The sequence below is a fragment of the Doryrhamphus excisus genome, chromosome 21, assembly GCF_030265055.1.
Source record: "Doryrhamphus excisus isolate RoL2022-K1 chromosome 21, RoL_Dexc_1.0, whole genome shotgun sequence".
NCBI lineage: Eukaryota > Metazoa > Chordata > Actinopteri > Syngnathiformes > Syngnathidae > Doryrhamphus > Doryrhamphus excisus.
Window position 1 is genome coordinate 12,005,355 of NC_080486.1, and position 22,919 is coordinate 12,028,273.

The 22,919-nt window shown below is 42.4% G+C and overlaps 1 protein-coding gene and 1 long non-coding RNA gene across 5 annotated transcripts in view; one reads left to right on the forward strand and one right to left on the reverse strand.

Annotated features, from left to right (window-relative positions):
• LOC131109040 (uncharacterized) overlaps positions 1-22,919 on the reverse strand; it is a 271,033-nt gene that overhangs the window by 29,867 nt on the left and 218,247 nt on the right. For all 3 annotated transcript variants that reach the window (XR_009120623.1, XR_009120622.1, XR_009120624.1), the window contains one exon: positions 12,751-12,822. This is a non-coding gene — a long non-coding RNA (uncharacterized LOC131109040). The remainder of the gene's footprint in view (positions 1-12,750; positions 12,823-22,919) is intronic.
• The window catches only part of LOC131109038 (cadherin-12-like), a 75,803-nt gene that overhangs the window by 18,952 nt on the left and 33,932 nt on the right, over positions 1-22,919 (forward strand). Inside the window, exons 1-3 of one of the 2 annotated variants that reach the window (XM_058060574.1) lie at positions 5,804-6,733; positions 6,803-7,205; positions 20,362-20,656. In XM_058060574.1, the coding sequence (XP_057916557.1) occupies positions 6,951-7,205; positions 20,362-20,656 (550 nt within the window). In that variant the 5' untranslated portion in view covers positions 5,804-6,733; positions 6,803-6,950. Of the gene's footprint in view, positions 1-5,803; positions 6,734-6,802; positions 7,206-20,361; positions 20,657-22,919 lie in introns of those variants that run through there. The other variant, XM_058060573.1, reaches the window with a different exon arrangement.

Sequence of the window (22,919 nt, forward strand, 5' to 3'; positions counted from 1 at the left end):
AAAAAATTAATAAAAATATTAAAAATTAATACAAATTAATACAAATTAATAAAAAAAACTTGAATTATATTAGGAAAGCAGGAAGTGAACAAATGTAACAGTTCCTGATTGTAAAAGTACCAGATGGAGGGGTAGGATTTAATAAGCTTTGCTTCTTCCTACTCCTTACGGACATGTGGAACTGGGAACTGATGTGATGCGTTCAATGGTAAATCTGATGTATGTTCAAATGAAATTAAACCATTACCATTACATTATGGCTAAATATATACAGCTCGGTTAGCCTACTCTTTGAAGAAAAAAAACACGGTCCTGCACATAACTTGGTAGCAATCCATGCTTTATTTTAAGATGTGTAGCAAAGCCTACTGAAGTTCTCAACAACTAAATCCGCATGTGAAGTGAATTAATTAGCATAGCAAAGCATCCCTTTATGGGGCGTTTTTGTGCGTCGGGCCTTCCAGTTGGAAGCTGGAAGCGTCCTGAGTGTCCGTACCGTGCGCTTCTCTCTCTCTCTAAATAAATGGGAAGCGTCTCAGCTGCTCAGTGGGACGACGGCAGAAGTTTAAGGAGCTGGAATGTTGTCATCTTTCCATCAGGTTCATTACAAGCCAACACCAACACGTTTGTGGCTGCCAAGATTGCGTGTGTGTGTGTGTGTTGTGTGTGTGTGTGTGTGTTGTGTGTGAGATGAGAACATTGCCATCCATCACCAAGCCAGCTTTTTAAATCTGCTTGTCAGGATGGCACGATGAGGCCGCGATAGCAGAAATTACCCAGGTCAGAGTCTGGGGGGAGAGAGGGAAGGCATGTTGGGCCTTCGCCATGGCAACGAGGTAAACGCACAGAGAGATGTCAGCTGCCAAGCCGCCAATTAGCATGCAAGGATGGAAATAACCATCGGACAGAAGACATGTTATTAAGTGATGGGAGCCGTTATCTATGAGTAAAGACGTCATGTGGTACATGCCTAACTAGACCTTAAGGGGTGCATCGTTTGCCGTGTGACCCCGAGAAGCTGCCAGCAGGTGGCTGTGACCCGCACGGAGGCGTCATGTAATGGACTGATAATAGGTACAGGTGATGGTCGCCTCCTGTGGCTTCCTCCACTGATCCCGGCCGAGTGGGTGCGTGTTCAAATAAAAGGCGTGTTTGGAAGCCAGCTTGACTACCGACCCCACAGGCCAATCTGAAAGGCGGGGTGGGGAGTCAGTGTGTTTGGTGCACGATTCACCTGCTTCCATTCGAAAAAAAAAAAAAAAACCCGCTGTTACGGTTTGAACTGCAAAAAGAAAAACGCCTCTCGGCTTGAATTTTCTGCAGTTGCTGCCGAGCGTCATTAAAGTGTGCAGAAGAAGCACGCTGAGATTCTAACGAGGCAAGATAGCACACCTTGCATTGGCGGCGGGGAAAATGGGATGTGGAGTTTAGTCACACGTAAAATAGTCTGAAAGTCAAATGGGAGCGCACACAAAACCCGGCAGCAGCGACGGAGGCTCCTTTTATGCTGCTTTGTAACGTAAGAACAGCCATGCCTCTTATGCACTATTCATTCTACTCGCACCAAACGGGAGGAGTTAAGCTGATGATGAAGGAATCCTAGATAGAGCATCTTTCCTTGGTCATATCGCTCTATGCATGCAAAACGGGGATTCGAACCAAGGGCTTCCTGATCTCATGACTGTGTAGCCAACATGCTAACCACTCAACCACCGTGCGGCCCAGATAAAATGACTTGATTCAGTCCTCCAAGATGCACTTTGGGCTGGGGATCATGTCTTTTAATGGTTTAGTTTTTCAAGACGTGACGTAGGCCAATGAAAAAAAACACACTGAAATTATAAAAATTTTAACAAAAATTTTACTAAAATCACTTCTAAATTTAAATTAATCAGCATTTTGGCATTAGTATTAAATTATTATTATTATTATTATTATGTAATATATGTATATATGTAATATATAAAAATTACAACTAAAATTTAACTAAAATTACTTCTAAATTTTAATTAATCATGCATTTTGGCATTGGTATTAAATTATTATTATATTATTATTATTATTAATGTAATATATGTATATATGTAATATGTAAAAATTACAACTAAAATTTAACTAAAATGACTTCAAAATTTTAATTAATCATGCATTTTAGCATTAGTATTACACTGTTGTTATTTTTTTATTATGTATATATATATATGCAATATATGTATAAAAAATACAACTAAAATGTAACTAAAAATGACCTCAAAATTTAAATTAATCATGCATTTTAGCATTAGTATTAAATTATTATTACATTATTTTATTATATATATATTTTTTTTTAATAATTTAAATGAATTATATGTTGTTCATTATTCATAATGTAATTTGAACCTGTTTTTTTTTTTTTAAAAACTTAAATAATAAATACAAATAAATCACTATATAAATAGATCACTATTAAAAATACATCTTCACGCGTTCCGAGTGTCTGTAAAAAGAAATGTCCCAAGAAACCCGCAAATTGCGAACCCCCAGCTGAAACAAGCGACGCTGCGAACGATCCCTGCCCAGATTCTTCCTCCATCAGAGAACTTCCCCCAGCCGTTGACCTTGAAACCCAAACTGTTGGTGTTGCATCGCCTCTTTAAGCACGGCGCACCTTTACAGCTGTGGTCTTCCTGTCTAATAAAAGGCACACACGGCACAGCACCCCGACCATTACGGCCGCCATTACTGCGCTGCGTGGCTGCTTCCGTGTTTTCACTTAATTAGACGCTGCTAAATGTTAACACATAAAAACTGCGGCGGCGAGTCGGCCGGCGTGTCGATTTACAGCCCAGATGACGGCGATGAATGAGATATGATGGGGGGGGGGGGATTAGGAAGTGAAGGGAGAAACATGAGTGGGACAACCCTTATCAAGGTGTCTGTTTATGTTCCATGCAGACCCACCCAGCGGATGCCATTTTCAGTGTGGTGGTTCCAATCTCCATTGGCCTTTCCGGGATCGGGATGGGAGCTCATCAAAGCTGCTCAAAAAATATTTCTGAGAAAAACCTCCATGCTAGTTAGCCTTATCAGGCTTCACTACACATCTTAAAGTACCTCAGTGACAGTAATGTTAGCATTTTAGCATCACAGAACTGTGCTACTTAATGTTTTATGTTGGTAGGTGTCCCAAAATATACTACATTGTACTAATGTTGTATATTAAAAGCCCCCCCCCCCCAAACCCCCACACCGTCAACACTCTGCGTGCACAGGAGGCAGCACAAAGCGCAGACGATGACTAATGTGACGTTATTAAAGTCCCCTTTGTTTTGTGCCGCCGGAGGCCTGGCGGGCAACATGCATGAGAACACGGCTAACAAGTCCACTTCCAACATGTCGGCCGTCAGCGCAACACTTGTCGCTCCGCGTGAGGAGCGAGGGCGTTGTGCTGCGTTGCTACTTTTCATTAGGTTACTTCCACCCACTCTTATTCCATCCCTCCCCCCCCCCCCCCGAAGGCTTTACTGATATTAAAGTGCTCTCTGGCCTCGGCGGTGCACCATCTTCACAGCCGTTCTCATCATCCTGGAGCGGAGGGCAATTGCGTTTGAATCGTTTTCAGACACGGCGACTTTGAAACACGAGCGGCGGCGGCTACTTTCACACTGTGGAAACACGCCACCCGATCCTAATCAGCTTTATATTGCTTTTTTTTCTAGTAGTGTTGTCCTGTTTGGATTGATTTAACTCAATGAAACCATCCGCCTGTTTAATAATACTTTTCAATGCATGCATATCCATATTCATAGCATGTCTGCATGCTAATATCAACAGCATTAAAATAACATTGCATTGAAGCCTACAGTTTTTAAATATACAAATATTCATTAAATGATCGCTATTTTGAGTGTAAAAGTGACTATAGGGTTGTTATGTCATGTCAACAGACTCTAATAACGGTTTAAAACAAACATTTAGAAAATCATAACAGGTTTTCTAAACTCTAACTACAAAAGTATGCCATTTATTAATACTGAATCGTACACAGAAATTCACATACCGCGGTCTGGAACCAATTAACTTCGATAAACGAGGGAAAACCATGCTAGAATCTCAATATCAGTGTATTTTGATATGATTATTAATATACTAAAAATGTATTTTAAAGAGGACCTATTAAGTTTTCAACCCTTTGTATTGAGTTGAGGTCTCCTATAGAGCAGCTACACACAATAACGTATTTAGATTTTCCAGAATCTGCACCTATTCCAGCTGTATTTCCTTTGATTTTTACTTCCTGCCAAAACGGTCTGTTTTCATTTATTCCAACCAGGATGCGCCTCAAGGCATGCCCACGCAAAGTGCTTCCTAACTATGAACCGTATAAGGAAACCCGCCCCTGTGTGACATCACAAAGTGAACAGTTTTACCCCGCCTTTTGAAACCGAGCGTTTTGAGTCATCCCAAACCTCATTATCTGAAACGTTTAACACGAGAATACAACATTTTAACTACACTTACAGGTCAGAAGAGTGAAAAAAGCATAATAGGTCCACACCCATGTCCTTATATGGTCAACAGGAAGAGGTTTTTATGATACTAAAGTTGCTGCAGAGTTGAAGGTAATACATTTGAAACGGTAGCGGTTCTGCACTTTTTAGGAATTTGATGCAGACTTTGAGGAACCTGCTGAATTTGGTAAAAATCCAGAGGCAGATGACTCACTGGTCTTATTCATCAATATTTGTTTGTCATGTTGCTGGCAGCCGCTACCAGGTTTAATGTTGCGTGGAAGCCTCCCCGCAGGGTGCGGGTCTACAGCGTGAAGTGAAGGTGACGCGTGAGGAGACGCCGATGATGATGATGAGGCGTCTGACCCGTGTCAGAGCGCGTGACCGCCAGCCCGACACATGCTAATGAAGTTAGCCCATCAAATATGCATGCGGGCCCTCCCCAGGCGCCGTGATTTTGCAGGGATTGCAGGAACAGTCGTTTTCTATTATGCCGCCACTAAATGAGGAGCGACCTGCGGGGAGAACCGCGTGTGACCCGTGTCAAAGAAGTCGCCGGGGAGGGAACTTTGTAGATCGGTTTTGACTTTAAAGATAATGCAGCGGTGGCGGAGAAGAAAAGGTGGTTCGTGCCGCAATCGACGTTGCGAGTCGGTCTGATGACTGAGGTCTCTGATTATGAAATTAGTGACGATTTCATTAGGTGAGATGAACAACAAACATGGTTGCGGAAAGGGGGGTCATCGCACCCCCCTTTATTTTGAAGTTAAAGGCTTAGACCAGGGGTGGGCAAACTTTTTGACTCGCGGGCCGCATTGATATAAAAAAATTTCCGGGAGGGGGCAGACTATATATTTTACACGTAACAGTCCACCTGGTATTATTGTATCTGTAAAATTGTCATGCAATCTGCTATTATTATTTATTATTTTATATTTATATTTACATATTTTAAAAATAATATATATATTATAAATATATATAATATCTAATAATATATATATATATATATAAATATTATAATAATTACAATAAAATTAAAATAATTATTATATTATTATTATGTAAAATATGCAAATATAACAATATTATATATAATTAATATAATAATTAGCATTAATATAATAAATATAATAATCATAATATAATAATTCTCATAATAATATAATAATTATTATTTTAATTTTTATTATTATTATGTGCTTGTGTCTCTTTTTTCAGGAGCACTTTGTAAACAACAGACCATGTCAAACAACGAAATTGATACAACCATCAAAAGGTTGGCTCAGGCCATGATGCCAGGTTGTATGTTGAGTTTAAATTAAATACTTTTGAAAGATTGGGCGGGCTGTATTCAAACACTTGGCGGGCCGGATGTGGCCCCCGGGCCGTAGTTTGCCCACCCCTGGCTTAGACTCATTAGGTATTCATAGGAAAAGCATTACAATATGTCAGGATTACAGTATATGACAAATATGCGATTATAATGGAAGTCAATGGGACCAAATCAGTCACAAGGGTAATGAGTGTCGGCATATATCTCCGATATTCCTTGCAATAGAGCAATGTGAGAATTTAAAAACAATAATAATGAAAAAACTAAACAAATCCCGTCCAAGTTTTATACAATTAACCTTGAAATGGACTGAAATATTAAGAATCAAAAACAGCCAAATAAGCAGAATATCCATGTTTGGTCTCCTTAGGCGCCTCCAACCGCCATAATTCCATTGTGTCGCTGCAGAGTTTAAGCTGTCCCTTCAGAGGGTTTTTACTCCAGACGTCCACTTTATCTGCCGCAACTCAATAAGGCAGCGGCGGCGTGACGGGGATGTGACAGGCGGTGCTTAAAAAAAAAAAAAGCCTCGCTGTAACATCCAATGAGCGACACAAAGACACAAACGGCGAGCAAGAGAGTGGCAGAAAGAGCAGATTATGTAATAAATTGCATGTCTGCAAGTGGGATTATACGTTCTCTATCTCGTTTTGGGGCGAGCCATGAGTCTGTCGCCGTGGCGGCGGCAATCTCAGCACGGCAGTAACCACGTTGACCACGTTGACGGTGAAGGGATGGTAAACGATTCCTGGCTTGGTATTACAGATGAAATGCTACGAACATTTCAAAGAATTATCGAAACCGAGGGAAGTTTTTGTGGAAATTTGATTTCGATGTTTTGTTGTCGTCTGGAAACGAGGCTCCCATACGAATTATCATAAACAAATTCAAGTTTTGGTTTTGGGTATGTGTCATTCATGCAGAACCAGTTAAATAAAACTAAAATAAATAAAAATCATAAATTCTGTTTCAGGTGATGACGTCCTGAAGCCAGCTCCTTCCTGATCGACGCAGATCCTCCCTACCCTCTCGCCAACAAGCGCCGTCACCGTGGCTCACCCCTCGCCGTCGTCGCCCGACTTCCCCTCTTGAGACCTGAACCCGCACAGACCAGCACGCCAATGCTAGCAAGGAACTGCCTGCTGCTGTTCCTTTGGTTTCACCTCGAGGAGGGCTCGGTTTCGTCTCTTCTACGACCGCCCTCGTCGCCACTGGCGGGACCCGGCAGGACGGCGGGGAGGGCGCACGCCAGGAACTCAGTAGGCCCCGCAAGAAATGGGCCGGCTGGGTTCCAGCGAGTCAAGAGGGGATGGGTGTGGAACCAGTTCTTTGTGCTGGAGGAGTACATGGGGTCTGACCCGCAGTATGTTGGCAAGGTAAAACCTCTTGTTTCTTATTCGTGATGTGGATGTTGGAATAAGTCATAATTTATCAAAAAGTCTAAATAGTAAATATTGATATAGTCTACCTTCCTGGACTAAATGGGGAGATTGAACTTGTGTCTATAAACCACCGATCCAGTCGGCTCTGTGTTCCACTGGGGCTTGAACCACAGAATGAGAGCTGGGAGCGCTAGCCATCAAGCTAAAAGGTCAGACTGTCAACACAGTGTTGAACATAACTCTTAAGGTATCATTAGAGTATTTCAGGGATTCGTGTACTCCTCATCTCGTCATGGCAGCTGCTGTGTTGCACTACGATTACGTGTCACAGTATCAGCTGACACACCCTGCACTAGAAACCTGATCCGGATTTATCGATCCCAGCTGTACCACACGGAAGCAAAGTGAACTGGATGTGCGTTAGGGTAAACAAGCCCTTAGTTAGCCACAGTATCTTACTTTAGGATGAATGTGTGCTAGACCTGGGAGCCCACCAAACACCTTTGGGACGGGAAACCAGGACCTCACGTGGACTTTACACCGACATGATTATGGATGAGCAGTTTCTCCTTCAGCACTCGCTACAGCCTATTATGCCCTTAAAAAATGCATTAAATGATTGCTATTTCCAGTGTAAAGGTGACTATAGGGCTGTTATGTCATGTCAACAGACTCTAATAACAGTTTAAAACACACATTTAGAAAATCATAACATGTTTTCTAAACTCTAACTACAAAAGTATCCCATTTATTATAATATAATATATAATTAATAAAGATATATTATAATATATAGCAATATATATAATATATAATTAATAATAATATATAACAATAATAATAATATAATAATAATATATTATAATAATATAATAATAACATATATATAATACATTATTACTATAATAATAATAATAATAATAATAATAATAATAATAATAATAATAATAATAATAATAATAATAATAATAATAATAATAATAATAATAATAATAATAATAATAATAATAATAATAATAATAATAATAATAATAAATATCTAATGTATAATACTGAATCGTACACGGAAATTCACATACCACGATCTGGAACCAATTAACTTAGACAAACGAGGGAAAAACCATGCTACATTCTCAATATCAATGTATTTTGATATGATTATTAATATACTAAGAATTTATTTTAAAGGCCAATCAAAGTGAAGTGGGTAAACAAGCCCTTAGTTAGCCACAGTATCTTACTTTTAGATAAAAGTGTGTTGACCTGGGAGCCCACCAAACACCTTTGGGACTGGAAACCACGTGGACCTTCCACCGAGATGATAATGGCTGAGCAGTTTCTGAAGATGAAAGTGGGAACCGTTTTTAAAGACACCGATTGAGACGCCAGCGGGATAAAAGCTGGAGTGAATCCGAGGGCAGGGTGACAGTGACATGGTCCTGAACGGAGTTATCAAGTTCACTAACAAGAGCGGGAAAAGATGACAGGACCGGCTTTGAAAAAGGCACAAATGAAGCCAAGTGGACCACCAGCCGTGTTCAGCGCTTCAGACGCCGCCGTTAGCAGGTGTGCAGAGTCCAAATAAAAAGAGTGTGAGCGGGGGAGCGTTCAAATGAAGAAACAATTAGCGGACTAATTACCAGCATGGTTTTTGTTAGCTTGTCTGGAGTTCTTTTCTTTGATTGACCTATGGACAATTTGGAGTTGCTAATTAACAATTAAGTTTCTGGAAAATATCAGTTCCCAACTAAAAGATACATTATAAGCATAATTTAATTCACACCATTCATACCTAAGGACAATTTGGAGACGACAATTAACAGTTAAGTTTCAGGAAAATATCAGTTCCCAACTAAAAGATACATTATAAGCATAATTTCATTCACACCATTCATACCTAAGGACAATTTGGAGACGCCAATTAACAATTAAGTTTCTGGAAAATATCAGTTCCCAACTAAAAGATACATTTTAAGCATAATTTCATTCACACCATTCATACCTAAGGACAATTTGGAGACGACAATTAACAGTTAAGTTTCAGGAAAATATCAGTTCCCAACTAAAAGATACATTATAAGCATAATTTCATTCACACCATTCATACCTAAGGACAATTTGGAGACGACAATTAATTAAGTTTCAGGAAAATATCAGTTCCCAACTAAAAGATACATTTTAAGGGTAATTTAATTCACACCATTCATACCTAAGGACAATTTGGAGACGCCAATTAACAATTAAGTTTCTGGAAAATATCAGTTCCAAACTAAAAGATACATTTTAAGCATAGTTTTATTAACCTAGCATGTTTTTGGAATGTGGGAGGAAACCGGAGTACAAAACCCACGCATGCACAGGGGAGAAAATGCAAACTCCATACAGAGATAGCCAAGGGTGGAATTGAACCCTGGTCTCCTAGCTGTGAGGTCTGTGCGCTAACCACTCGACCGCCATGCCGCCCCTCGTTAGATATTCTTATCAGATATTATTTTGATCCAGATAAGCCACCCCGCATGTTTAATGTCCTCCCTCTGTTTTTGTTAATAACTCCTACAGCATTCCCAGCTGCATGCCTGCTTTGATTCCCCGGAAAACATTTGCTATCTCATCCCGCCCAGGTTGTACCTGCCATGTGTGCGTCGCTAGCCGCAGCGTTTCAAGTCTCCTCAGTCTTTCCTTGTATTAATTTACAATTTACTTACCCTTTGGGCTGCTCCATAAAAGTCAATGATTCGAGTCATCGAGCGATGAGCTCCCCGAGTCAAATCCCATTTTGTCTGCCGTATCGCTCCCATTATTTTTTGCTTGGTCAGTGCACGCAGAGAGAGAGATGCACGCTAGCGCTGGAAAAGTCACATTGCTGTGTTGTCAGCACATTTAAACAACACGCAGAGTCTTCCTCGACATCCGCCGAGTGATCATGTGTTGCATTTTCTGGTGTCAGGTCACATGATTGCACAGTTAATTGCCACTTACGTCCACGCAACTAACAAGATGGGATGTCGGCCATGACAGTGTGGAGAATTTAAAGGAGGGGTGAGGGAATGGCGCCCGGCGTTACGGATCAGCTAGTTCGTCTAATAGCTTGTGACTTTGTCCCTTTGCTTATTGTCGAGATGCGGTTAACATTTAGTTGCCCTTCAGTGCCTTTTTTTAATTTCATTTTACATTTGAGGTGCAACCATTCCAGGATGGATCATTCCCCCTGCTAGATCGACACCATTTTTTGTCATGCTAACAGTTAGCATGCTAGCATTTTAGCCATTTTTGTAGTTGTAAACATAGTGCTAGCCAAGTGCTAGCATGCTGTTACCATTTTACCATTGATAATTTCCTATCTCAGTAGGTGCTACCATGCTAACTGTTAGCATGTTAACTCTTTTGCCATTTTCTAACATTGGCCATAGATTATAATCAGTATAGAACTACCTTAGCAGTGTGGGTATCTTGCTATGTGCGTGTTAGCATTTTAGCTATGTTCTTAGATATAACCATACGATGTATGGATTACAATTACGATAGAACTACCCTGGCATTTTATAATTGAAGTGCAACCATTCATGCTAACAGTTAGCATGCTAGCATTTTAGCCATTTTCATCGGTGTAAACTTCCATACTGTAGATAGTCGATGCCAGGTGCTAGCATGCTGTTTACATTTTACCCACTGCTAACAATTTGCTATCTCGGTAGGTGCTACCATGCTAACTGTTAGCATGTTAACTCTTTTGCTATTTTCTTACGTTGGGCATAGATTATAATCAGTATACAACTACCTTAGCAGTGTGGGTATCTTGCTAGGTGCATGTTAGCATTTTAGCTATTTTCTTATGTATAACCATACAATGTATGGATTATAATTATGATATAACTACCTCTTAACAATTTCTTATGTATGAACTAACAAGGCACAGAACCAACACATGGATTACCCACCTGCCATTTTTGCTACCCTGTGTAGCATGCTAGCCGTTAGCATTTTAGCCATTTCAGGTATACAACTATTCCTACAATTACTCTAGGTTTTTCGATATCCATTCTCCATATTTCTATATTGATTCTACACTTCCACAGTCATGCATTTCAGTTCAGCTTTTCAGCATCCACATTTCTATAGAAATTGCTTCAAGTTATGTTTTCACAATAAAACTACCGGTAATCACAACGACTCAACATCAAGCACAAATATCAATACGATAATAATCACTTATAAAAACAGCACTTGACGTCTGTGTTAGCTCAAGACAAATTCCAGGTAAGCAAACGCTACTTGAATGCCAGACGACGTGTACACCGTGAAGGGGGCCTATTGTGTTGTCGAGGTTAGAGGACGTCATATGCGTTATGTGCTGGATGCCTTGCACAAAGGAGCCGAGATGGAACGGATGTTCTACTCGAGTTTGAACGGTGGACTCCATCCAATGTTTACTTTACTATAGGACACATTCCCAACCCTGACATGGTGACATTGATTTACAGCCATCATAACTCCTCGTATGTGTGCATTGGCGACACGGAAAACGGCAAACAAACAGCAGCTGCCGCTAATTGTCCTTCGGGCTCGAATCCGGAGGAGCAAATAAGGTCGGCATCCAACATCCCTGCCATCCCAAGCGCTCGTACTACCATAAGGCATCAAGCACGTTTTTACAAGCAGGTTCCTTAATGGCTCACCTTGCCTCATCTCTGGATGCTTAATGTTGTTAAAAAGTACTACCGTGTAAATATAAAAAAAAAAGAGGAGTCAAGGAGAAAATGTCAGGTCGGAAAATATAAGACTTCATTACAGTAAAATCGAAAAAAAAAACAAGCGGTGATTAATTAGTTTGAGATCCTGGAGTGCACGTTCTCCACATTATTGCAGATTAGTAGTTCAAGCGGGGACGACGTCGGGGGGTTAATATGCCAATTACATCATGCGGAACGGCCAAGATGTGCAAGGGAGCGTCAGCCTTTTGCTGCTTTCGCCCAGGCGAGTTCAGTCAAAGTTAAACCGGACCGACCGCTTTGGGATTTTTGCTGCTGGAATACGTTTACACAGTAATACTGCACAGTACTGCACAGTATTACTCCCATTTCAACAGACACCTCAAAAGTATCAATATTTCCGTATCGCACATCACTAATGAATATTGCATGTTCATGTCTTTATGCTTCACTTTTTTGTCAAGCATTGAAATTTCGCACTTTTCTTGGCGGTCCTTGAACGCACCATAGTTGTGTGCCATGACTGTTGTGACTGTTGGTGAATCATCTTATGCTATCATTCATTAGTGGTGAGTAACCATATGTTGGGATCGAGTCAGGAGTGAACAACGGCAATCGAAGAGAGAATTTTTTTTTGGCATACTTTGGTGGTCCTGGACGGCACCCCCCCACCCCCATCCCCTGTATACAGTTTGTTTTACTGCTATTGGAACCTCAATATCCATGAATGTACATGCACAGGGGATCAATAAAGTTATATCTGAAGTTAAGACTAAACTGGATGCTTAGTTTGTCGGTTTTATCGCAACTCTGTCCATACTGTAGCTTACCGTAATCCTTCCTGGTTGCAGTTGGGGTAGAAGTCATGGATGGAATGGCTCGGATTGAAGCACCACGGAAGTCTGGAAATGAGATACGACATAAGTAAATAATCCTGAACTTAATGGGAATTTTCAGGCTTCAAAACATAAAATCCACGATTCATTCCACCAAATCCAGCAGAAATAGCCGCCACTTGTTTACGCTGGTGGGTGAGCGTCCTTAAACTGCAAGGCCGTGGCTAATGAATCCAGAATCTGCTGCGTGAGTTGATGTTCTTTGTGACGAGGTCCGGTCACTGACCTCTAACCGAGGTAGCAGGAGACGAGCGCGGTGGCGAACAATCATCTTGTTTATGCGGCCATGACATCTCGCGGAAGCGTGACTAATCCGCTAACAGGCTCCAAGTGATTGCTTATCAGCGATATGATGATGTTTAAATCTAGTGGATGTTTGATTGGACTGCAGTTAAGTACTGCACGCGCTCAGTTGGAGAAGCGGGTCGTGGACAAATATAAGGTACAAACGGTGACCATGGAGTCGAGTAATTGGTCCTTTTTTTTATCTCCGTCACTTAGGACGATACCGCCATTGATAAACATAAAGATGAGCAATTTAGATGCACTCCAATTAAGAAGCGATACGGTATGATTGAGATGTGCCACTGTGATATGCATTATTGATACATGAGCTGTGATACGGAACAGTGTGATACCATTTTATTTTTTTTTTAAATATATGAATATATGAAACATTACAATGCATTTCCTACATCAATCAAAATATGACTTTCCATTATTTACATTTGTTTTCAACTATCTGATCACAAGCCAAAAAGGAGTAGGCTGAAGCAAAAGCTTATAAATTCCTACCCCTTTTTGCAAGATATAGTAATCATGTTCATGCCAGTCTTATTTTCCCCTGTTATTATTATCATTGTAATATTATTATTGTTATTATCATTAGTCATAATCTTTATCATATAGGCTCCAGCACCCCCCCCCCGTGACCCTCATGAGGAAAAAGCGGTAGAAAATGAATGAATGAATGAATAATCTTTATCATTATTACCATTATTATTGTTAATATTATCACCATTATTATAATCATTAATATTACCATTTGCATCATTATAGTTGTAACAATTTTTTGTAAAATTATTTTATTTTACAGACGTTATTGTCAATTTATTATACACTTTTTCCCCCCTAAGTGTAACATTTACATATCATTTTCTGGATTGCATGTGTTTAATCTTGTGCACGGTGGTCAAGTGGTTAGCGCGCAGACCTCACAGCTAGGAGACCAGGGTTCAATTCCACCCTCGGCCATCTCTGTGTGGAGTTTGCATGTTCTCCCCGTGCATGCGTGGGTTTTCTCCGGGTACTCCGGTTTCCTCCCACATTCCAAAAAACATGCTAGGGTGCTAACATGCTAATTGGCGACTCCAAATTGTCCATAGGTAATGAATGTGAGTGTGAATGGTTGTTTGTCTATATGTGCCCTGTGATTGGCTGGCCACCAGCACCCCGCCTCTCGGCCGAAGACAGCTGGGGTAGGCTCCAGCACCCCCGCACCCCAGTCACTTCCTGTATCATCCCATTCCTTGTGTCCATATATTGTCAGGAATGTACTTCATGCTACATGTATGGTATACGTATGTAAACGTGGCATCCATATTAATTGCGTCTTCCAAAGAAGGGGGGACGACGAGGGCATTGCCGTGTGCTCCATGCATGATGTGCACCGTGCACGTGACCCCCCCCCCCCTCATCAGCCATGCAGAAGTGGTGCATATTGATTAATTGGAGTGATTTCAGTGCAGAATGTAAGCAGCCTCTGTAGAAAATGCTGTAATTGGATTTCTGCAGCCGGGATTATACGCCGCACCTCAGGAATGCGTATTCGGGAAGGCTGCGGCTCCCCCCGTAACGACGACGACGCACACGCGCTCGCTCGCACGGCTCGCTTTTGGAATGAGAGCGGGAACCCTGACCAATCAGGTTTACTTCTAAAAGAGGCCGCTTATTAACTCCTTCTCTGCCGGGAAAGGAGCTGGACGTGTTGCAACAGAATATTCATCACATTTGGAATGTGATAGTGGAACGTGTGAGAGTGGGCTACATGGTGCTGGGGAATTTTTTACCACTTTTTCTTGAAAGCACAGAGCCCCCCAGGGGGCTGGATCAGCACCTTATTCTGCTGGGCAAAAGTACTGGGACACCATAAATGGATGAATGAGCTTGGAATCCTCATACTTTTGCTTGGATGCATGGTTGCAGACGACTACAGTGTACCCACATGGGCATCCTGCAAATAACTTGATGAAATGATAATTCAGATGATAACTGATATATGACCAATATGTCCAACACCAATATCACCCGATATCGAAATTGGCGAAACATGACGTCAAAAAAAAAAAAAGTCATGTTTCTGACACCAAATTGAATGCGGTCCAAATAAAACCGTATAAGCCATCGCGCTGATGAAAGCGTAATGAGCAGATTGAGGTGATAGGATCCCGTAACCTGACTGGCGTTTATCTCCACGCTACTCCACGCTAGCGCGCTAGCAGCACAAGCGAGCGGCTCCATGTCAGAACGGCAAGGCGAGGTTATTATAGCTGATCGATATCGGTCGCCGGGACATTTCTCGGGCTGATGACAGCTCGCTATCTGGGCGTCGGGCTATGCGGGACGGCGAAGGGACACGCGGGACAAAGCGTACATGCTATCTGTACGTGTTGTAAATGGAACAGATAGACGGATAGATGGCTGTTGTGTTGTAAACGCGCCGCGCGGGGAAGGAGCCCACAGACACACTTTTGTTGTTTGCATTTTGTTGACAGTATGGCTTCTCAGGTCAATCACCCGAAAGGCTGCAGGCTTCTTATCGCCGTGCGACATTAGCACACACCGCTGGTATCGATCGGCCGATGCCTTTTTCTCATATCACACCTGATTAAGCAACGTAGGCCCGGCCATTTTTCCCCCCCAACGACATTGCACATCAATGTCAAGGTGCGGACAAGTGATACTGATTGGGGGCATTATGGTATGGAAATATGAGCTGGACTTTCGGGGGCGGGGGTGGTGGTGGTGGGGGGGGGGGGGGCGACATACAACATGCTGAATGTTTTTTGGCAGAACAGATGAATGGCCGCCATTAGCTTTTATTTCAGGTGTTTGCTGACATTCATCATGGAGCTAACGAGCTGTCCAATCATGGCTGGTCGTCAGGGAGACGTATGATACAACTCTGATTCACTTCAGTTAACATGTGATACACGCAGCGATATTCACTTCCATTAAGGTGTGATAATGCAATACAGGACGATATCGTTCACTTCTATTAAGGTGTGATAATGTAATACGGGACCATTCACTTCTATTAAGGTGTGATAATGCAACACAGTACGATATCATTCGCTTCTATTAAGGTGTGATAATGCAATACAGTATGATATCATTCACTTCTATTAAGGTGTGATAATGCGATACAGGACGATATCATTCACTTCTATTAAGGTGTGATAATGCAATACAGTATGATATCATTCACTTCTATTAAGGTGTGATAATGCCATACAGGACGATATCATTCACTTCTATTAAGGTGTGATAATGCCATACAGTACAATATCATTCACTTCTATTAAGGTGTGATAATGCAATACAGTACGATATTCACTCCTATTAAGGTGTGATAATGCAATACAGGACGATATCATTCACTGCTATCAAGGTGTGATAATGCGATACAGGACGATATCATTCACTTCTATTAAGGTGTGATAATGCAATACAGGGCAACATCATTCAAGGTGTGATAATGCGATACAAGATGATATCATTCACTTCTCTTAAGGTGTGATATGCGATACAGGACGATATCATTCACTTTTATTAAGGTGTGATATGCGATACAGGACGATATCATTCGCTTTTATTAAGGTGTGATAATGCAATACAGGACGATATCATTCGCTTCTATTAAGGTGTGATAATGCGATACGAGCCGATATCATTTATCATCATATTGAGCATGTACCGATACTACGGTTACTCCTGGTGCTTTAGCATCTACTGATACCGAAGTTGCCCCTTGATGCTTTAGCATGTACCGATACTACGGTTACCCATGATGCCATAGCATGTAGCGATACTATGGTTACCCCTGATGCTTTAGCATGTACTGATCCTATGGTTACTCCAGCATGTAGCGATACTACGGTGACCCATGATGCTTCAGCATGTACCAATACTACCATTACTACTGATGCTTTAGCATGTACCAATACCGTGGCTGCCCCTGATATTTTAGCATATACCAATACTGCAGTTCCCCCTGATGTTTTAGCGTATACCAATACCGCAGTTGCCCCTGATGTGTTATCGTGTACCAATGGTGCAAGACTCCGGCAAAGCGAGTCAGTGCACCAGCAGCAAAAGGCATCCATCCCGCTGTGATGAGAAGCAACACATGCAGTCAGCAGCGTAGTTCGTCATCCAAACACGGCAATAAATCACAAGCATGAGCAGTCATCTCCGAGCAGAGTGCCTATTGAACGATTCAAACGGGCCGGCGTCTATTCTCTCCTCTCATTTTTTTTTTTGCTACCTGTTCCCTTTTTTCTTCTGCGCGCCAAGTCGACCGGCGGCAGAGTTGCAAGGTGTGAATCATGAAAAATAAACACGGCGGCGCCATTAATGTGGATGAATGCGGTGCGGCCGCGTGCACATTGGCTCTTCCTCTCTGTGAATGGTGTTTGCTTTAGTGAGATTTACATTCACTTATCAGCCTCTCCATCTTTTCAATTCCACTTACACACATAGGACTGTCTTAATTGATTGTCTTTCTGTCTACAGTACAGGGAGAGAAAAAAAATCATTATTCTTCTTTTGTGTGTCTGTTTGCCATTTAATGAATCATTTGATACACTTGATTTTCTTTGTTTAAATTCATGGAATTTTCCATTCAAGCCGGTCTACTATTTTAGCCTTATAATTAATGAGGCGAGGCGCTGTTTCTTTTTGTCTGTTTTTTTTCCATTTGCATTCCTGTTTTTGTCAGCCAATTTGCAGGTTTGCTTGTCCTTTATTAAAAACACCATTGGGTTATGAGACAGTGGTGAAATAATATGCGCTATCGTACAAGTACAAGTACTGAGGGGGGGGCAGAGTTAACTGCAGTTTTTGGACATGATAAATACATATGATGCAGTGGTCCTTTATTTCATTCATTCATTTTCTACCGCTTTTTCATCACAAGGGTCGCAGGGGGTGCTGGAGCCTATCCCAGCTGTCTTTGGGCGAGAAGCGGCGTGCACCCTGGACTGGTGGCCAGCCAATCACAGGGCACATATAGACAAACAACCATTCACACTCACATTCATACCTATGGACTGGTTTTATTTCATTCATTCATTCATTCATTTTCTACTGCTTTTTCCTCACAAGGGTCGCAGGGGGTGCTGGAGCCTATCCCAGCTGTCTTAGGGCGAGAGGCTGGGTACACCCTGAACTGGTGGCCAGCCAATCACAGGGCACATATAGACAAACAACCATTCACACTCACATTCATACCTATGGACTGGTTTTATTTCAATGATGTTAATTATCATTGTAATCATATTATGAATATATGTAAAACTACACTATTTATTTTGTATTTTTTTATTATTATTCAAGGATTGGGTGTGTGGAATTGGATTTACATGATTTAAATCCTTTTGGAACAAAAAGGATAGGCTCCAAATCACAAAAAAAAAGTGTTATGGAAAAGGAACGCAAGGCCTTCTCGTTATGCAGCCGCAACGGCAAACTTTCAGTCCTCAGAGCGCTCAACAGCGAGACGTTTACGAGTCTCGGTTGCAGCCATTTACCCCCCAATTGCATAAGACTCAACAGATGTTGCACTTTTCTTGGTTTGATTGTAAAGTCGGAGCACAATTATGACTGGGTGTTTGCAACAGTCCATCTGCGGTATTTGTGACGCGCCGCAGGCAACAACAGCTTCCACCCAGTCTGGGGATGGAGAGCAATGTGGTTTCATGTAACTATTAAAGTCTGCGTGCGGTTCGGTCCTGGCCTAACGAGTCCATACATTATGGGAATGGCTGTGCAAAAAGCACCAAACAAAAAAAAAAGAAGTGCGAATGCTAAATGAAGAACAGCTTGACAAATTGTTAGTCTTCCCCGCGGGCGCCCCCACTACAATCTGTTCAGCGCCGCAACAAACACTGTGTTTTATTAAAAACTTGCAAACCTGCAAGCTCACGTTTCAGGGGAGCACCCGAGGGCGACGAGGCTCTTAAACTAAACTGCTGGCAGCCCAAAAATGCCCAAAAGAGATGCGTACCTTTGATTTGAGGCACACACAAAAAAAAGATGCATCTGTTGGATGAATGTCTTTCTTTGCTATGGAAGGAAGCACAAAAGTCAACATAAAAGTCCCGCTCGCTTCTCATTAGCTTCGTTGGAAGCTTTAATGGCTCTGCAACGTCCTCTTGGAAAAAATAAACACTAGAAGAACCACAAGAGAACTAAAACCGTTGTTCCAAAACTTGCCATTTCAAGGAAAATATGACTAGGACTCCAGCATACAAACAAAAACACTTCCGTAGATGGGTCTGGACACCAAATATTCCCGACTCCCATAGCCGGCTGGAGGCAATATCGGATAATGCTAAGTGTAGTGTAGCCTCCAGGGGTCCTTATTTAGAAATGTTTATAGTTTGAGCGTATAAAACATGTTGACAACCTTCTAAATATATATATTTTTTACATTATTAAAGCCCTCTAGACATGAAATAGCACCCCTATAGTTGTGTTTACACTCATATTACTCAATATATGTTTTTCAGACACAAACCATAGAACGCGTCTATGCAGACAGACTCTTAAATTTGCTGGACCCGTGTCGTCAATAAATCCACCTTCCCTAATTCCCTTCCGTAGTTACCGCATAAAAAGGCCGGGTGCTGTAAAACATAATCAAGGAGCTCCAAGAGCATCTCGGGAGAGACAAGTTCATAACTGGCAGAAAAAAAAACACACCAACACGGCGGATTTGAAGCTAAATCCGAAGATGATGCCTTAATTGGCCATAGAGGTCATGAATGAGTGCATGCATTAGACGAGGCTAATGACGAGGCTAGCGAGGCGCTCGGTGATATTTAGTTTGATCTTCCAGGAAGTAAACACTACCTCGGTTCAGAATGGCCGCAAAGCACCCGTTGGACGTGTGCGAAAGGTTTCAAGGTCAAAGGGAACTCCGGTTTATTGGAACCTTTGTAGGTCTTTGTCTGTTGTCGTCTCCCACTTGAGTGGATTGAGATCCACGGTTTCATCTGAGTGACAATGTTTTATGTATGAGAGATTTATCCTCATTAGTCAACAGAACATTCCCACAGTATGACGGTTTCACATTTCTCATGAGTTAGCGTCTGAGGAGCTTTGATGCTCACGAGTCCTCTCCACTGTCCCCCCTCGAGTCGATGATAGCTCTTTCCCTTCCATTGTCCCCCACCCCACCACCACCGGTGCTCCACACGAATCATTATCTATGTCAGTGTTTGCGCTCAACCTGTCTTCTCTTGGTTTTTTTGTGTCTCGCAGCTGCACACTGACCTCGATAAGGGCGACAGCGCGGTGAAGTACACTCTCTCGGGGGAAGGGGCCGGCTCCATTTTCACAATTGACCAAACGACGGGGGACATCCATGCCTTAAGGAGTCTGGACAGGGAGGAGAGGCCTTACTACACGCTGCGCGCCCAGGCCGTCGACATCAACACCAACAGACCCCTGGAGCCCGAGTCCGAGTTTGTCATCAAGGTGCAAGACATCAACGACAATGAGCCAAAGTTCTTGGAGGGACCGTATCGGGCCAGCGTTCCCGAGATGTCGCCAGTAGGTAAGGGACCAGACGAAGCATTCGGACGTAGGGACGCCTGCCGTAAGAGGTTGTGATTGGCCGGAAAACTGAAGGGGTGCCTCATTCATTCATTTTCTACCGCTTATCCTCACGAGAGCTGGAGGTGCTGGAGCCTATCCCAGCTGTCTTTGGGCGAGGGGCGAGGTCCACCCTGGACTGGTCGCCAGCCAATCACAGGGCACATATAGACAAACAACCATTCACACTCACATTCATACTTATGGACAATTTGGAGAACATGCAAACTCCACACAGAGATGGCAGAGGGTGGAATTGAACTCGGGTCTCCGAGCAGTGAGGTCTAACCACTAAACCCCCATGCCGCCGGGGTGCCTCATTTCAATTTTAAATGAATGCAGACTCAACCATCTGCAACACGTGACTTAAAGATGACACTGAGCAGGCCACTATTCGGAATGGAATATTTTCCCTTAGCATTGATCAAGACATGCTGAAGGCTTGTTAATAGCGGAAACATTCATATCCCATTTAGTTTGGTGGCATCATAAAAAGAAACAATATTTCGCTAATCTTCATTATCTAAGCAACAGGTATCATGCAAATGTGGGCCCGGAATGGAGCCCTGGGGAACACCGCTTTTAATTTCCGGTGGCAATGAAGTGTGCTCATGATCAGACACATAAATGGTCTTTAAAGCCCGAGAGGAATGGCGGTGATGTGTCGAAGTATTGCAGGTTGGAATCCCGACTTAGTCATTGCAATTTTCCGTGGGAAACAAGAGGAGCGTCGATGTCACAAATGTAGAAATATTGTCGACACAAGCCTTTAGGGGTGATGTCAAGGAAGCTGCAGGAGGATTTCAGACGTTGTCTAATATATTTCAAGTTGTACGTTTCAAAAAAAAAAAAACAGGATCAAGACGTGTCATGTTCAGTGAGGTTACAAAAACGCAGCGCGGCTTCTTGCACCTGACATGCAGACATAATACAAACGTCGCCGGCGAAGCAGACAAAATAATTGCACAAGCAGAGGTGAGAGAGTTCAGTCTTACAGAAGAGCACTTGTCAGCCAACATCGGGAAATGACGGATGTGCATAATTAGCAAAACATGGAAAGACCGTTGTTTTTTTTTTTTTTTTTTACCCTACTCGTGAGCTATCAATGCAGCGTATTTGTTTATAGCGCTCATAATGAAGCTCGAGATTCGTTTGCTGCAATCAGCCATCTTTGTTCCCCGATTACAAACCGCAGTCCAATTTCTCGCTGTCAATGTTTAAGCAAAAACTGCCTTCACCTTCAAGGCGGTGGGGGGAAGGGGTGCGGAACCACGTTTGTCATTTTGGAAGTGAAATTGTCTCCAAGGTCACTGAAGCCCACAGGGAGGGCAGGAGAGCAAGGGGGGCGAGGGGGGGGGGGGGGGTCTGAATAATTCACTGCTTGTTTTGAGCATCTCAGAGAAAAACACAAGAGCGACATCAGTCACCGCAACCTCGGAAATATGAAAAACACCCGCAAGAAATGCAGCCTCTACTTGTTCGTATGCTGAGTCAGTCCTTACGCACCCACAGAAGCCGCCTTTTTGAGGGGGGGGGGGGGGGGGGGGGGGGGTAGGATCAGCCACCAGGCAGACTAAGTCGAGTCACGCTCAAACTTGGCAGAAAACTTGGATTTATTATGCAGATGTTGAAGACAAACACTGGGAAAAAACAACATAGTGCGGATCAGAGGTCGCAAACTAGTCAATAGCGATTGGCCGGAATTGAAAAATATCAGGAAAAGGAAATGTATCACACAGGAAGTACAGTACCACACCCGCACACCTGCATTAGTGTCATTTCTTCGCCAACAGAAGTCGATTCCCTCACCAAGCAAATGTTCCCCATCCGTCTACAAGACACTAATTCATCAAAAAAAAAAAAAAATTGCGAGCGAATACTTGACAGGGAATCAACTTCTGCCACTCTGTAGACATGCACCCCGCCGTCCACAGCCCTGGGCCCGGCCCCCGAAACCATGGAAACAAGCGCTGCACGTTGAAGGGTGCCTTGGTTAGGTGGCCATCTGAATAATAACCGGCAGGAGGAGCGATCTAATAACCAGACATGCCAAATTTTGTTTATTTCTATATCCATGCAAGGTGATTAATGGGGACTTTAATGTGCTTATGTGTGAGTAATTGAGCGTATCGTGGACTTTGACTTTGTGGATTATTTCGAGTCATTCTGTGTATTTCCACTATCATTATTAATCGGTGGGAGGAGTGAAAGCATTAATTACATTG